At 35.6% G+C, this 15,513-nt stretch overlaps 1 protein-coding gene across 1 annotated transcript; it reads left to right on the top strand.

Moving 5' to 3' along the window:
- The first annotated feature begins 1,240 nt into the window (after window positions 1-1,240).
- Window positions 1,241-3,718, top strand: LOC108989472. The gene is made up of 3 exons (XM_035691974.1): window positions 1,241-2,356; window positions 2,525-2,714; window positions 2,805-3,718. The coding sequence occupies exons 1-3, from the start codon at window positions 1,913-1,915 to the stop codon at window positions 3,383-3,385; spliced, it is 1,215 nt and encodes a 404-aa protein (XP_035547867.1). The 5' UTR covers window positions 1,241-1,912; the 3' UTR covers window positions 3,386-3,718.
- The last annotated feature ends 11,795 nt before the right edge of the window (window positions 3,719-15,513 follow it).

The raw sequence follows: 15,513 nt of genomic DNA, 5'->3' as shown, positions 1-15,513 counted from the left end.
AAAGGAAGGAAATGGGGCATAATTGTTTTTTGTCCTATACATGCATCAGGTAGCAATAGAAAGTAACACTTGGCTATTATATAAATTATTAAAACGACAGTGTCGTAATGCAGGCTATAAAAAATTTCACCAATAGAGACAATTCTGCTTCTTGAATCTTTTACTACCCTTGTGATGTGGCAGAAATTTGTTTGTATTCGTTGTTTCACATGCATCCTAAGTCACGCGCAAGACCAATAATTGGTTGGTCTGCATGACAACATTTATTCGGACAGTACCCAATAAAAAAATAAAAAATAAAAATTACATTCAACAATCTAGAATTTCTACTTTTTTTTTTCTTGGCAAATACAATTTATATAAACTAATTTAGTAAATTATATATTCACCCAAAAAAATTATTATAATCATTTACATCCATTTATCAGAAATGTATTCAATTTTCAACACCAATAAAAAAGAAGGTAGCTTGGTCAAAAAATGATAAAAAAGAAAATTAGCAAAGACAATGTTTTATAGAAACAAAAATATTAAAAAAAAAAAACGGAAAGAGATAAAAGAGGAGATTAATATATATATATATAATACGTGTCATACAGTGTTTGGAGCAGACCACTCAAGATCGTCCGAGTACACATACTTTAAGATCTCTCCGTTTCTGGAAGACTGTTTGGTTTATTTTCATAAAATATTTTATCTCATCTAATTATTATAATTTTTTTAATTTTTAATGTAAAATAAAATAAATAATTTAATTTTTTAAATTTTAAAATAAAAATAATATTAAAAAATATATTTTAATAATATTTTATTTAATCTTTTAATTTTAATCTCACCTCATTTCATTTTATCTCTAAAAACAACGAGCGCTGAACCCCACAATGAACCTTACTTTTCTCTTTCTAATTTTCAAACATTTACACATTTGCTACCATCGCCTCGACGACGGTTGAGTTTTCGATATCACCGGATTACGAGGCCGAAAATCCCACACTAGTGGCAGACTGTTTAGTAATTTCGACCCCAAAGAGCCAATCGAGACCGTCCTTGATCGTCACCTTCAACACGTGTCGCCGACTCCAATCGTCCACAAACTGCAACTGCATGCAACCCCTAACATGTGAGCGAACATCCGCTTTCAGGATAACCCCGCCATGTAGGACTACACGTGGCAAATGACTCCGACTCAGCATTCCCAGACCTCCCTCGTTCTCCCTATAAATTCCCATTCCAGCACATCACCCACGCCACGAGTTTTAGCCGATAACCAGAAACCTCCAAACCCATTCTCTCTGTTTCTCCTAACTTTGACGTTGAAGATCATCTCGCCGGGAAAATGAATATTCCGGCGAACTTCTCGTCCCTACAAACACCTGCTCTCCATATTTCCGACCATCGTCGTCACGTGTTTCACGAAAGACCCTGACTGGAAAAAATATTCTTCATCATCGTGCCAAAGGTTATTCCATTTTTCTTCGCCACGATAATTCCTGGAGAAGGTACAACGATTTCTCGCTCGTTTGAAAATTTTGGTAGATTAGTTTTTTGTTCTTTGTTTAGTTTAGCTTCGGACTGGATTGACCCGGTGATCGGCGAAAATTTACGACCGGCAGAGATGCTTTGTCTGTTGAGAGACTTTTCAAAAGATGAAAGTGGATGCAGACTGTGTGACACTGTGCACTGAGTTGTGGCATTGAATTGAAGTATATTTTTTTTTTTCTGTTCTCTGGTTCATGGATATGTGTGTATATTTGGAAGTGAGGGAGGCACATTTGGATTAAGGTGCAGTTTGCTTTTTTAAAATCTTGTTACTCTGAGGCTGTGAATTTCCAATCGAATCCGATATTATTCAGCTCTGAAAATGGACCAGAAATAACAGAGCGGTTTCATACAAGATCGTATTAACTTCACCATGCCTTTTCCGATGAAGATCCAACCCATTGACGTTGATTCTCAAGCAGCAGTGAGGGAACCGGTTGTTAGAACCGATAATGCCAAACCGGTGTTGAAATCACGGCTCAGGAGGCTCTTTGATCGGCAGTTCCCTAGCGTTCTGAAGATTTCTTCGGCGGAGAAGCCGAGTGGTGGCGAGGCTCAGTACAGCAACAAAGATGGAGGGCCAGAGTTCGAGCCCAGCTCGGTTTGCTTGGCGAAGATGGTGCAGAACTTTATCGAGCAGGAGAGTAACGACAAACAATCCTCCGCGGCGGCCAAGTTAGGCCGGAACCGCTGCAATTGCTTCAACGGCAATAGCAATGACAGCTCCGATGACGAGTTTGAGGTGTTCGCTGGTTTTGGCGGCGAATCCATGACCTCCGGATCATCGTTCGGCGGCGATTCCTTTGATATAATCAAGGTAAATGTCGCTTCAATTCCTGCCTCCGCCAACTTCTAATTTGTGATCGTTCTAAAAGATTTTCAGTAACCAAACGGAGCATAGGTAATGCTTCCTTTAAGAATTGAGAAAAAAAAAAAAATCTTATGAGCTAAAATTAATCAGGAAGAATCGTGTTTCTTGCAACAGAATCTAATTCCTTGCTCTAGCGTCGCCGAGAGAAACCTCTTAGCAGACGCAGCGAAGATCGTCGAGAACAACAAAACTCACAAACTTAAAGACGATCTGAAAACAATTGTCACGGAGTCTCTCTCATCTCTCGGCTACGATACCTCAATCTGCAAATCCAAATGGGACAAATCCCCCTCTTACCCAGCCGGTATTCTATCTCTCTATCTCTCTGTTTTTTTTAATCAATTTCTTTTAAATTAGAAACAAAAACTGAGAAAATTGGTTGGTTTTGGTTCAGGGGAATACGAATACATAGATGTAATAGTGGAGGGGGAAAGATTGTTGCTCGACATCGATTTCCGATCGGAGTTTGAGATAGCTCGATCGACCGGAACGTACAAGGCGGTCCTGCAATATCTGCCGTACATTTTCGTGGGTAAACCGGATCGGCTGGACCGGATCGTCTCAATCGTATCGGAGGCAGCAAGGCAAAGCCTGAAGAAGAAAGGGTTGCACTTTCCGCCGTGGAGGAAGGCCGAGTACATGCGGGCCAAGTGGCTCTCTACTTACACCAGAACCACCCAGGCCCGATCATCCTATACCGTTGGAGACACAGTTTCGGGGACCGAGAATGAAGATTCTTCGGTCACGACCGACAGCGATTGGGGTGAGTTGGAGCTGATCTTCGGAGAGGAAATGGTGCCGTCCGATGCTATCCCATGTGATTCGGTGTTTTCTCGCCGGTCGAGAAATCCCGGCATGGAAGAGGAAGCGAAAGTGGTTCCCCCGTGGCAGCCACCGGCGGTAAAACCGAAGAGCGTTGAGAGAGGAGCAAAGATGGTCACCGGATTGGCTTCTCTTCTGAAGGAGAAGCCCTAAAAATATTTTTGGATTTTCACCCGTATATTTTTCCCAAAACTTACGGGTATAAAAGTCATAAATATATAAATAACAGATAGTCGTAATTAGGGCAATGGTACAACTCTTTTTTTTTTTTTGTTCTCATTTCTTCCCACTCTTTTTTATGATCTAAGAAGCAGCAAATCTATGATCGTTGTAATAAACTAGGACCAGAAAAAGTGAAAAGAAAAAAAGAAAAAAAAGGAGAGTACATAACTACCAAAATCTTGTAAATTGAAACACACTTGAGATCGTTAAGATATTTTATTTGCTTCTCATCGATTTCGTAAAATGAGTTTTGTGTTTACAATACAAGAGTTGCTTTATTTTATTTTTATTTATCATGTTGGAATATATCAAAATGCGCAAGTATTTTTGGTGGGGTGGTGGCTTTCTAGTTGTTCTCTTCAAGGCATGGTGGGTGCGGTTGTGACGGTTTCTTGGAAGGGAACAAAGGAGAATCCTTTTACCAATTTCACATTTTTTTTAGAGGGCACTCTTTTCTTTATTAATTTTATTGAATTCGGTTCGTAGCAGAGAGAGGCATAGAAAGGGCTCGTGGCGTCTCGAACGCCGTAACTCGGAAGCAAAAGCCCCTACACTAGAACTGCGTGATACTCATTCTCTTTTATTTGCTCTTCGATTTGTACGCTTTTTGGCTTTCGGAGGAAGGGATTGGGAATGCGTTTCTTTGGTATTGGACCCAGCTTGTGATCGTGAAACCCACCGATTAAATGACTCGAGATCCACGGCCACCGGCGAATCGTGAAATGGATCCTCCTTAGTTTGACCGAATGTGGAGAGGAGGTGCTGTTATTAGCACGCGTGAGATTTTTATTTTTATTTTTATTTTTATTGACCAGTTAATTTTTATTCAAGTCTGAAAAACAGCAATGAATTTTGACCGTCTCGAGTCTCTTGACTCACTCTCAGCTCACTTATAAGCCTAATCCTTATCTGATAAACTGCAAAAATATGTTATCTATTTGTGCTCTGAGTCCAACATTTGATATTACGTCGTATAAATTTGTTGCACTCATATAATTAATTGTATTGTTATTCTTTTACGGTGAAAGGTGGTGCATAAGCTCTGAAATGAACTCTCATTTTTACAAATTGCATAATTTGGGATATAGGCATTCCAAGCAAAAGCCCAATCAGCTGGGATTTTTTTTAATTCTCAAACACCTTTGCCATTGTAACGTTATTTTTTCTTTCTTTTGGACAATCATTGCAGTGTGGGGACACTTGCAATCTATTCTATTGTGCTTTGTATCTATCCTTTGATAATTATGGAGTATAATTTAGGTAGTGGGTAGGGTCGGTTGCAAGGGTTGTGGGGTCCTTCTCCTTATCTATCTTCTTCTTTTTTTTTTTTTTGGGGGGCGGGTGATAAGACGCATACTGGGGTCTCTTTCCTGTTGCAAAGCAAAAACTATAAAAGCAATTTGCCCAAAGTTTGACAATAATACTCTCTCTCACCTATGAAAGCAACCTCTCACCTACTCTCTCTCTCTCTGAGATTGCTTGTTGAGTTTGCCTAGGCCATACGAATCTAGAAATTCTAATTGGAGATCTAGGGAAGATTAAGATGCGTACAGTTTCATTTTAAGAATAGTGAACTCGATCCCATTTGGGTGGATCGGGATATTATTTATGTGATATATGCACTCCTTTTTGGATGAGCAGGAATGGAGAGGAAGTGGAACATTGGCATTAATCAGGGACAAAAGCTGTGTGATAGAGTTCATGAAAAAGTCTAGACACCTTCCCCCTCTTATCCAATCATGATTTGACATGTCTGAGAGTACAGATACATTGTTGGAAGAGTGGGGCTTATATCACTCTTGCTGTTGTGAGTGTATCATCTACTGATTTTTTTAATATATTTAAAAATTAAAAAAATATATCAATATATTCAAAATTACTTCTTTAATAGTTAAATAAAAAACAAAAATTTTTGACCAGCATCAAAGTAAGAAGGTAAAATAGTTTTATTCTTTGTTAGAATCTTTATTTAATCGAATTTTCTATCGGGTATATGACATGTGCTACTGTTTGGACCTTTCTTTCGACTTCTTCTTTTGACAATTTTCAATGCATGTATCATGTATGCATACAATTTCATGGGGAGAGTATGGATTGCCATACTTCATCATGATTATCCGATTAAAATGAGAAAAATGAAATCTGTTTTACTTCCCATTTAAAACACATTGCAAATTAGGTTTGAATCGGTTACTCAATCTAATGTTAAGTCGTTGGGATTAAATAAAATGTCACACAATGATCTCAAATTCTCAGTAATATGCCAAAATAATAACATATTGCGCCATTAGACTATAAAAAATTGACACCATGCACCATTCCTTGGAAGAGTAATGTAATTTCTCGGTCCCACACAAGTCGAAGAGTTATTTCCTATCACTTAAACTCACATTTCAATAATATAATAATAGACTCCAAATTCTCAATTTCATATAGAAATTTCGATTCAAACTAATTTACTCAATATAATTAATTTTTCAAAATGTCAAGTCATCATAACACAATAAAATTTCTTAATAAAAATCGTCAATACTCATAAAAAAATTTATGCTTAATCCACTATACTTAAATTATCTCACACAGTACCTCATAATCTTAATTCTCAACTGAACCATCAAAATATCTGAAAAATATTGTGGAGATAATAGTGAGTTATCAACAACTTAGTAAGCAGAGAACTTATACTAGCATGTAAATATGAGCATTTATAAAGTTTGATATATAGAACAAAACATTTACTTTCAGAATGCATAAACAAAACTTGTGTTACAAAATATGAGAGCGAAAACTTTTAAAAAAACTTTCTTATTCAAAAATCCTTCATCATATCATAAACCGAGTCATCATCTTCATATCATATCAAAGCATTGCATCAAGATAAATGCTATGTTTAACCCCCGTGATAGGGTTATAAACCACCATTATACTCATAGTTGGACCGTATACCATGTTTCACCCCCCGTGGTAGGATTATAAACCAACATTATACCTGTGGTTGAGCCTTAACAGAAACGGAACAGAACAACATCAGAACTAGATCATATTCAGATACATAATCAGAAATTCATGTCAAGATTTTCAGATGCCATATCATATCAAAACCGAATACTGAACAACTTTAGATCATTTCACATGTTTGAAATAAACATAATCAAAACATCTTCATTTATTCACAGCAAAAATTTTAGATTTTCATATTCACTTTTTTTGCATAGTTCAAAAACAGAAATGCACAAAATTAGCTCATATTTACACCATTCATGACAGAAAAATACTTTATCTTATATAGAATTTATACATATTCAAAACAAACATCTGAGGTCATTTTTAAATTTCTTTTAAAAAACAAACATGCTTATTTTCAAAGTCAATCTCATTTCATTTCTTTTGTGCAAAACTAGTATATGAACCCCGCTTACTTGGATTTCTTAGTTTTTCAGAAATTTTTCTCAACAATACCAAATAAATATAAATCGTTATCTATAAAAATAATCACTTAACTTCCGTAAATTTTTAAATGAACACATCCTTTGTAATTAAACCTAAAAAATGTTTAAGTAACTTGCTTTAATTCCTCAAACCCTAACATCTTCGAAACCTTAAGATCTCATTACTCCAAATATTCTAATTTTCCCATCAACTCTCCAAATAATGATGTGATTATACTGTAAAATATCTCCAACAATCACACATCTAAATTCTCTTAGTTTAATCACAACAATATCATCATAATTAAGAAACTTTGTGTTATCTATTAGGGCCTATATGTAATTTACTATCTAAGGGCTTAAAAATCTAACAATGGAAAAAGGAGGAGAGACTAGAGGTCTTACAGGAGAGTGTGCATGCAGCGTGAGTCATGGGTTTGACTGTGGACCTTCGGCGTGGGTGAGCGGCGGTGGATGTTCTAGCTGGCAGAGCACGAAAATGAAAAAGAGGGAGATAGAGTAAGCTGAGAGAACACGGGGGAAGAATGAGGGAGAGACTGAGAGAGTACAATGTGCGAAAGGGAGAGATAGCTCACAGTGGGACAATGAGGACGCGTGCAACCAGTCGGGAGCTACGTGTGGTGGCTTTCGTCGTGTAATCTGGCTGAAAAACCGAGGGGCACAGGGAGAGTAAGAGGCAGACGGAGGGGAGCTCAGTGGAGGACTTGAGCAAGAACTTGCTTTGTTTTTGGCTGGTTAAAATAGAGAAGTATGGGGCTTGGTGGTGCATGACAGCAAAAAGGAGGAGCTGCACAGTGGGTTACAATTTCGCATGGCTTGACAACATCTAAGTAGGAGTGTTACGATGCAACCGTTGAATGTGGTTGAGCCCTGGCTTTCTCTTGGTCCAAACGTCAAGGTGCAGCAACGATCTCCTTGGAAACTGCAGGGCTACATGTAGAGGAGGGTGGCTCGCAGTGGGGAGGTGTTTTCCGATGGTTGGTTGTTGTTTTCATGGTATTTCTAACGCGAGGCAGTGCCTTGCGAGGTGGTTGAGTAGAGGAGAAAAGATGTTGTCTAGTTTACGGAGAAGGCTAATCGAAATGCCTAGCATCGAAGGAGCGTACGGGGAAGGAGAAAAAAAGATAGGAAGGTCGTTACGTGCGTGGGGGTAGCGGTTACCATGCATGCAGTTGCCGTGCTTGATGCGGTGAACTTCTTGTATGTTGGGAGGAACAAATTATGAGAAGAGAAACAATTGGGAGAAAAGAAAAAGCACACAGAGTAAAGAGGGCAAGTGTGCATATAAAAAACAACAAAATAAAAGAAACCGTTGTGCAAAAGAAGAAAAGACATGAGAAAAAAAAGAGTTCAGTGTAAAAGGAAAGACAAAGACATCGGATAATTAGTTGTGGGAAACTGAAGTGAGGGAGAGAGCATATATTTGGAACCGAAATAGTGTGGGGGTTTAATTAGTGTTGTGGCTGCGTAAAAACAAGGAGAAATGGGGAAAGAAAAAAAAAAAGAAACATCAACGTGCATGGGATGTGCGGGGCATTCAACTTTAACCTAAGGGCTTTCAATCCAAATTTAGAAAAGAAAAAAAAAGGGTCTGCGTCTTGATAGTTAAGAACTAAAATAAGAATAATAAAAATAAAAATAAAAAATTGAATGCGAACTTTGTACTGGGTCTGGGTGTTACAAATAATGTTAGATACAGTTCTAAGATACACAAATTCTACATACTCTATTTGAATAAAATAGGGATTCACCATTAAAAAAATAATTTTTTCATGTAGATCTTATATTTATTCATTTTTTTCGAAATGAATATATGAGAGTTACACACTATAGAATTTCAAATGTCATTTCTTCCCTTGAAAATTCTATCATCAAGAGTGTGTGCCTCACCTATATTCCATTTATTTTTATAAGAGGAATGTTATACATCAGCCACTATTCACTCTCATACTTCGCACCTACAACTTTTTTTTTTCATAAGACGTGAGGTGTGAGATAGTGGATAGTAACTGATATGAAGAATTTTTCTTTTAACAATGTTAACTAAAGGAAGATGGTGCAAAATATCAATTTAACTCTTTAAATAATGCAATGTGCTAAATTTATTAGTTATGAAGCATACAATATAAATACTCTAATTTGAAAGTACAAGATCATATGCATTTTCCTATTTTTTTTTTATTAAATTACGTGGAGGATTGTTGGGCCAACCCCACCAAGCTGCACCCGATAATCACAAAAAGAAAAATTAAAGGATTTTTCTTGAAAGCAACAACATTTAGGGCTCGTTTGTTTTCAGAGATGAGATGAGTTGAAATTAAAGTTAAAAAATTGAATAAAATATTATTAGAATATATTTTTTAATATTATTATTATTTTGGGATTTGAAAAAGTTGAATTGTTTATTTTATTTTGTGTGGGGATTTAAAAAAGTTGTAATGATGAGGTAAGATGAGATGAGATATTTTTAGAAAACAAACAAGGCCTTAATGTATCCATAGAACATAAACAAATACAATCCATGCATACTTTTCAGCCTAAATAGAGGCGAAATGTTCAACTGAGGAATGTTCATAACTTTGATTTCCTTTTCTAATTGTCTATACACAAAACCTAATCTAAGTAAGAAATATATAAAGGCAAAAATCTCAATAAAATTCTTTACAAGAGAACAGCTCTTAAAACTGTTTCAGGAAGGATTTAGCAGCCCTGAAGTTCAGCTACTCTAGCTAGGCCATGGATATTGAAGCATGGCATTATCATTTAATGTTATTTGCAGAAATCTGGTCAGGGATTTAAACCGTACACGACAAAGGGTCCAATAAAACGTAGATATATATATATATATATATATATATATATATATATCTCTAACATAATATTTGATTTATTTGTACAATACTGGGCGATGTTACAGATGTGAGATGTATGCGTGCAAGTGCTTTCATTACTTGTGGATATGAATGGGATTTTGGAAAGCAATAAAGGAAGATTATTGGCAAAGAAATTAACCAATTGGAAATGAAGCAAAAGCATTAATTTGAGATGTGACAACATCATTTCCTTGTCGCTTTAAAGCTGCATCTTATGATGCAGTAGAACAAACGATTCGCCACGAATCTATCTCTTCACACCTGGAATAATATGCCAAAGCTGTAAAGTCGGTCATTCGGGGAGCTTTGATTTCCACTTTGGATATCATTTTCAAGCAGCCCTCTCTCTTTCAAATAAGTGCAGAAGTTGCAGGAAAAAAAAGAAAAAAGAAGAAGAAAAATAAAAGATAAACAAATACAAATAAGAGGTTATTGAGAACAAGGAGGTTGGTAATTAGATTTGAATTTTTATCCTTGTTTCCGTTGAGGAGATTCAAATGGCGCTTTTTGTTGAATTTTTGATAGTTTGGTTTCTTCTCTACCCTTTGACCTTTGAGGATTTCTCTGAAACTTGCTATATATAATATGTGGATAGATCTTGCGTAAATACTCCATAAATGCAAGGAGAATCTGCTTGCTTGCTTTGGGGTTTGAAGTTTGAATTTATTAGCTGCCGTATTACACGAACTTCTTTAGTAGCTTGCGATTGATTATTGTTGAGTCAATCACACGACACACGGTATTGAACTCATCTCCAATATTGTATATCCAAGCAAATATAGGAATGTCAGAGAATCAGATAATTTTATAAATAGCAATAAGATAGTTTAAATTAAGTATTTTTTAGATTTAAAAATAAAAAAGAAAAAAATTAAATAAAAAATATTATAAAATTAAAATATGGTTAGAATGAAGTTTTTAATATTATATTTGTTTAAAAATTTTAAAAAATCGAATTATTTTTTATTACTTGTTTGAAATTTGGTAATGTTGTAATGATTATTTTGAAAGTAATATTTGTGTTTGACTAATGTTTAGAAAATAAATGAGATGATAATTTTGGGGTGAAAATTTTTTTTAAACAAATTCTAAATTAAAAAAATTAAGATAATTGACGAAAAGAAATGGAAATGATCAGAGAATGATACGTACAATGAATTATGAATTATCAACTGCAAAATAACATTAGTCGACTTCATGAGGCTAATGTTTTAGTAGTGAATTGTATTAATCTCTTAACAGATATTGAACATATGATCCTTAAATATTAAACTCTCAAGAAAAAGTGGACGTAATTAATTAATTATCTTCTCTAACATCCACTCTCAAATTATATATAGATATATAGATATATATATATTTTGTAACATTATTTTCCAAGTGTCAGACTAGACAACTCGGACAACGTTCTAAATAATTGATTTAAATATTCACTAATTGCACAAAAAGTTTAAGTTGATAAGTAATAAAGGATTTAATTATTTAAATAAGATATTCTAATTAACTAACTTATTAATAAGATTATATGAGCAAAACCATATCTTGGCTCCCTCATTCATGATATGTAGTACTTTACATACGATTAATGATATACACCACGCTCTTATCTTATTTTAATCATATTAAGTGGTATGTGACACATTCATCACCATTAGATGATAAAGAAACATGTAATAAATGATAATTTAATAGTGATAAATATGCCACATCATACCTAACAGGATGAAAGTGAGATGATAATATGGTGTATAGAATTTTCTTTTACATAATTAAGTACAGATTGTGCAGAAGATCTTGATCACACTTTTAAATGAATTGCTCATGAGTAATATGTGTGTCTATATATATATATATATATATCCTCCTTGGGAATAGGATATGGATGAAGTTGAAGCCAAGCAATAGGCATGTTGCTGAATGAGCCTTTTATGGATCATATGCAACCTCTTGCAAAGACATACATTATATATTAATCACTTGTTATGTGTATTCTACAATAATTCAACTACAATAATTCAACTGCAAAAATGTCTTAATGTAATAATCATTTGGGTCTATTCTATTAAAAGAGTATCGACTAATCAAACTAAAGATGGTACGAAATTCTAAGTAACCTGCATAAATAAATATGAACAAATTGGTGGGACCATTATCTAAATTTTAAGACAAAAGTGATAGAGACTGTACACCCCCATGTTCGATTTCTGGAATATACAGATGTTCAACATACATATATGATAAATCTGCATCTGCATGCAATTGGGTAGAAACCGAAACCAACCTTTGGCATTCCTCATCATCAGGATCTGAATATATATATATATATATATATATATATATATATATATATATATATATATATACTATGTCAAAGCAACGTGCAAAGCACGTTTATTTAGTTAGATCAAATAGTTATTTTACAAAAATAATATATTTTTTTATAAAATTTGTAAAAATAGTTGATGGCATATATAACTTTGAAGACATTGCTTCAACTTTTATACAAGTAATATAATTAATAGAATATTATAAATGAACTTTAACAAACAAATTAACCACTACGATCAGTACTTTAAGAAAATGATTGAGTTTGCATCATCAAGATGATGGTATTTAATGGCGTGTTTTGGGCCAAATGAGATTTATTTTCCTTATTTTCCTATATATTTTGTTGGATAACTGTATAATCTCATTGAGAATATTTTACTATTGTGATTCTGTTTATAAAATTCTGGTACTTAGGATTATTAAGTTGTGAAATTTATTTTCTTATTTTAATGTATTTTTTTTTTATTGGACCCTTCTTTTTCAAATTGGGCTTGTTTTAGTATGTTTTATTCTCTTTTGGGCCCAACCCATTCGGATTTGAAGCCCAGCCCGTAGCCTTCAGCCCAGTCCCCCCCCCTTTCTCTCTAAACGGCAAAGTTTTGGCCATAGCCCTAAGGGCTTTATTTCTTTTTCTCATGCGCGCCGTCCACTTCTTCTTCTTCTTCTTCTTCTTCTTCTTCTTCGGTTTCAAACCCAGCTAGCAATTCCATCCGCTGCTGCTGCTTCTTCTTCTTCTTCTTCTTCTTGTGCGTGAACCCAGCTAGCAATTCCGTTCGCTGCTTCTTCTTCTTCTTCTTCTTCTTCTTCTTCTTCTTCTTCTTCGGTTTCAAACCCAGCTAGCAATTCCGTCCGCTGCTGCTGCTTCTTCTTCTTGTGCGTGAACCCAGCTAGCAAATCTTCCATTATTCTAATCACGTTAGTGGATAGAGAGAGACATCCAAGTTGTGGTGCGTTGGTGGAGCAGTTTTGCAGATCTCTAGCCATTATTATTATTATTTTTTGGTTTCATTTCTTTATTTTAATATGGTTTGTCTCGGTGTGTTCGTGGCTCTCTACGTGGTGCGGTGGTGGAGCAGTTTTGCCGATCTCTAGGTATTATTATTATTTTTTGGTTCTTTTAATCTAGCATAACCCGATCTCTGTGAATGCCACAATTGGTTTTCTAATTTTCGTTCTCTGATTTTTTTTGGTTCTGTGAATCTAACCTTTTTCCCCCAAAGCTGTGGTACTGGCTTTGTTGGGGAAATGACATTGAATCAAGTCCATTTCCAGATAATTTATACGAGTTTTTATTGAGATTTGTGGCTTCACCGTAGACAGATTCCAAGCTTGTTAAAAGATATATTGATCATTTATTTGTGTTGAGATTGCTTGAGTTGTTTGATTTTGATATTCCAAGCTTTCATTTTCTTCTTTGAGCTTGAGTCCAAAGCAAGAAAGCAGAAACACAACTAGTGTGTGTGTGCGAGCTCGAGAGAGAGACTGCAAAACCCGATGATGCAAACCCGAGACTAAAGTTTTGGAAATCTCAATGGTTCGTGATGGGAGACGATGATACGGTGTTAACTTGGCGTTAACTTTAACTAGGAAAAAACGTTAAAACAAGATTTTCCATCTCATAGACGCTTTATATATATAGGTAGATATATATATATATATTTAGCTCATATCTGAAATATGAGGTCTACTCGGTATTAAATAAAATATTGAGTTCTTAATATTGGCTATGTTTCGAACTCCATGCCTCCATTCCATTTTGAAGACTGAGGATTATGCGAATCATGTGAGGATTATGCCAACCTTTTGAGTCCATCCTTAGAATCCTTGAGGGAACGTTAGGGGAATAAAGTTCAAAAAGAAAAAGGGCCACAATTTTTTTCCCTTGTTGATAGAGAACAAACTGCCTTAGGCCACAATTTTCCTCTTCTTTTTGTCATCATTTTCTTCCAACCTTGGGCCACAATCTTCTTGCCTGCCTCTAGCTTTTAAAAATCTCTTTTCCCAGATGAACCAAATTGCTCATTAAAAGGAGCAGCCTTTCAAATCTCTGATCCTGTTTGTCCAAAAAGAAAATTGTAAGTCCTCTGCTGAAATCTTATTACTAATCATCAAACCGGGCATCTCCACACATTCTGAGTGTAATAATGTGGATGTTACTCCTTTCCCAACGTTCTAAAGCATAAAAGCATCCTTTGCTTTGCAACTAACACGAGAGCAGGTTTATCTCTCTACAGTAGCTTGAGAATGATCATAAGTTTCCCTCTTTTTTCATCTCTCTCTTTTTCATAAGCTCACTATGCATCAATGGGAATCGTTCCCTTAAAAAACTGTATGTAATAGATGGCACCTTCATAAGTTTCCCCAACTGACAAAGTATACTTGCCATTTGCTTTTGATGATCTGGTTTATTTCAATTAATACATGAACTCCTCCTAATTCCTATGCAGTTTAGATAATTCTCTATTCTGATTGGTTTCCTTATTTTAAAATCTTTATGCCATTAAAAGGTTTAGACAAAAATTAAGATAGAAATGAACAAAAAAAAGCAAGAAAATTATCAAGATATAACGCGTTGGTACAACATGGTTGAGAAAGTTTAGGACTTGGTGATTTATTGCCATACAGCAATGGCCCATTACCTACAAAGCAAGAAAATTCTAGGATAAAATCACCCCTATACGAATAAAATACATGAACAGGAGGACATGCAAACAAGAGCTTATGGCCTAAACAGTTAGGCATACCCATATACTCCACACCAATATGATTCAGTGGCAGCGATAGTGCGAGTCTTCCAGGGCGGGCAGCTAAACCAGCTTCATTCCTTGCCATCGGCAGCACGATGAGAGCCCAATTGTGCAGGTGCCTGAGTTCCTACTACTTTTGATGACCCCTAAATTGACAAATCAATACCTGGAGCCTCCCTCCTCTTTCTCTATTTGTTCGTTTATCCTAAAGTATGTAATTCTCAATCCATCCTACAAAAGTCACAAGAAATATATGCTTAAATTACCGAGTAAGAAATTACAAGTTGTACCCTGACTCACCAAAGGGGAAAATTTCCTCATTGTACCTTCAGTTTCATAGTAGGAGCCCAACCAAGCTTTTAAGACTCGGTGTTCGAAAAAAAAATATATAAAAGCCAAACGGTGCCGTTTGCCTCTAAGGTTCAAAATCTCTAACACATTTTCTTCCTCGTTTCTCCTTCTTTTTCTTTATTTCTCATGCTGCCCTCTCCTCTCCTCTCCTCTCTCTCACCGCGGTGTCATCTCTCTCTCTCTCTCTCTCACTCACTCTCACACACACACACACCCCGAGGCTTCGCACTCAGCGGCAGGGTCACCTCCATCGCAAAACCGACCGTAGTTACACCGAGACCGATATCGATGGTTTTCTCCCTCTTTACCGG

This window comes from Juglans regia, chromosome 7, assembly GCF_001411555.2.
Source record: "Juglans regia cultivar Chandler chromosome 7, Walnut 2.0, whole genome shotgun sequence".
Classification (NCBI taxonomy): domain Eukaryota; kingdom Viridiplantae; phylum Streptophyta; class Magnoliopsida; order Fagales; family Juglandaceae; genus Juglans; species Juglans regia.
This window is presented reverse-complemented; position numbering and strand designations above follow the sequence as displayed.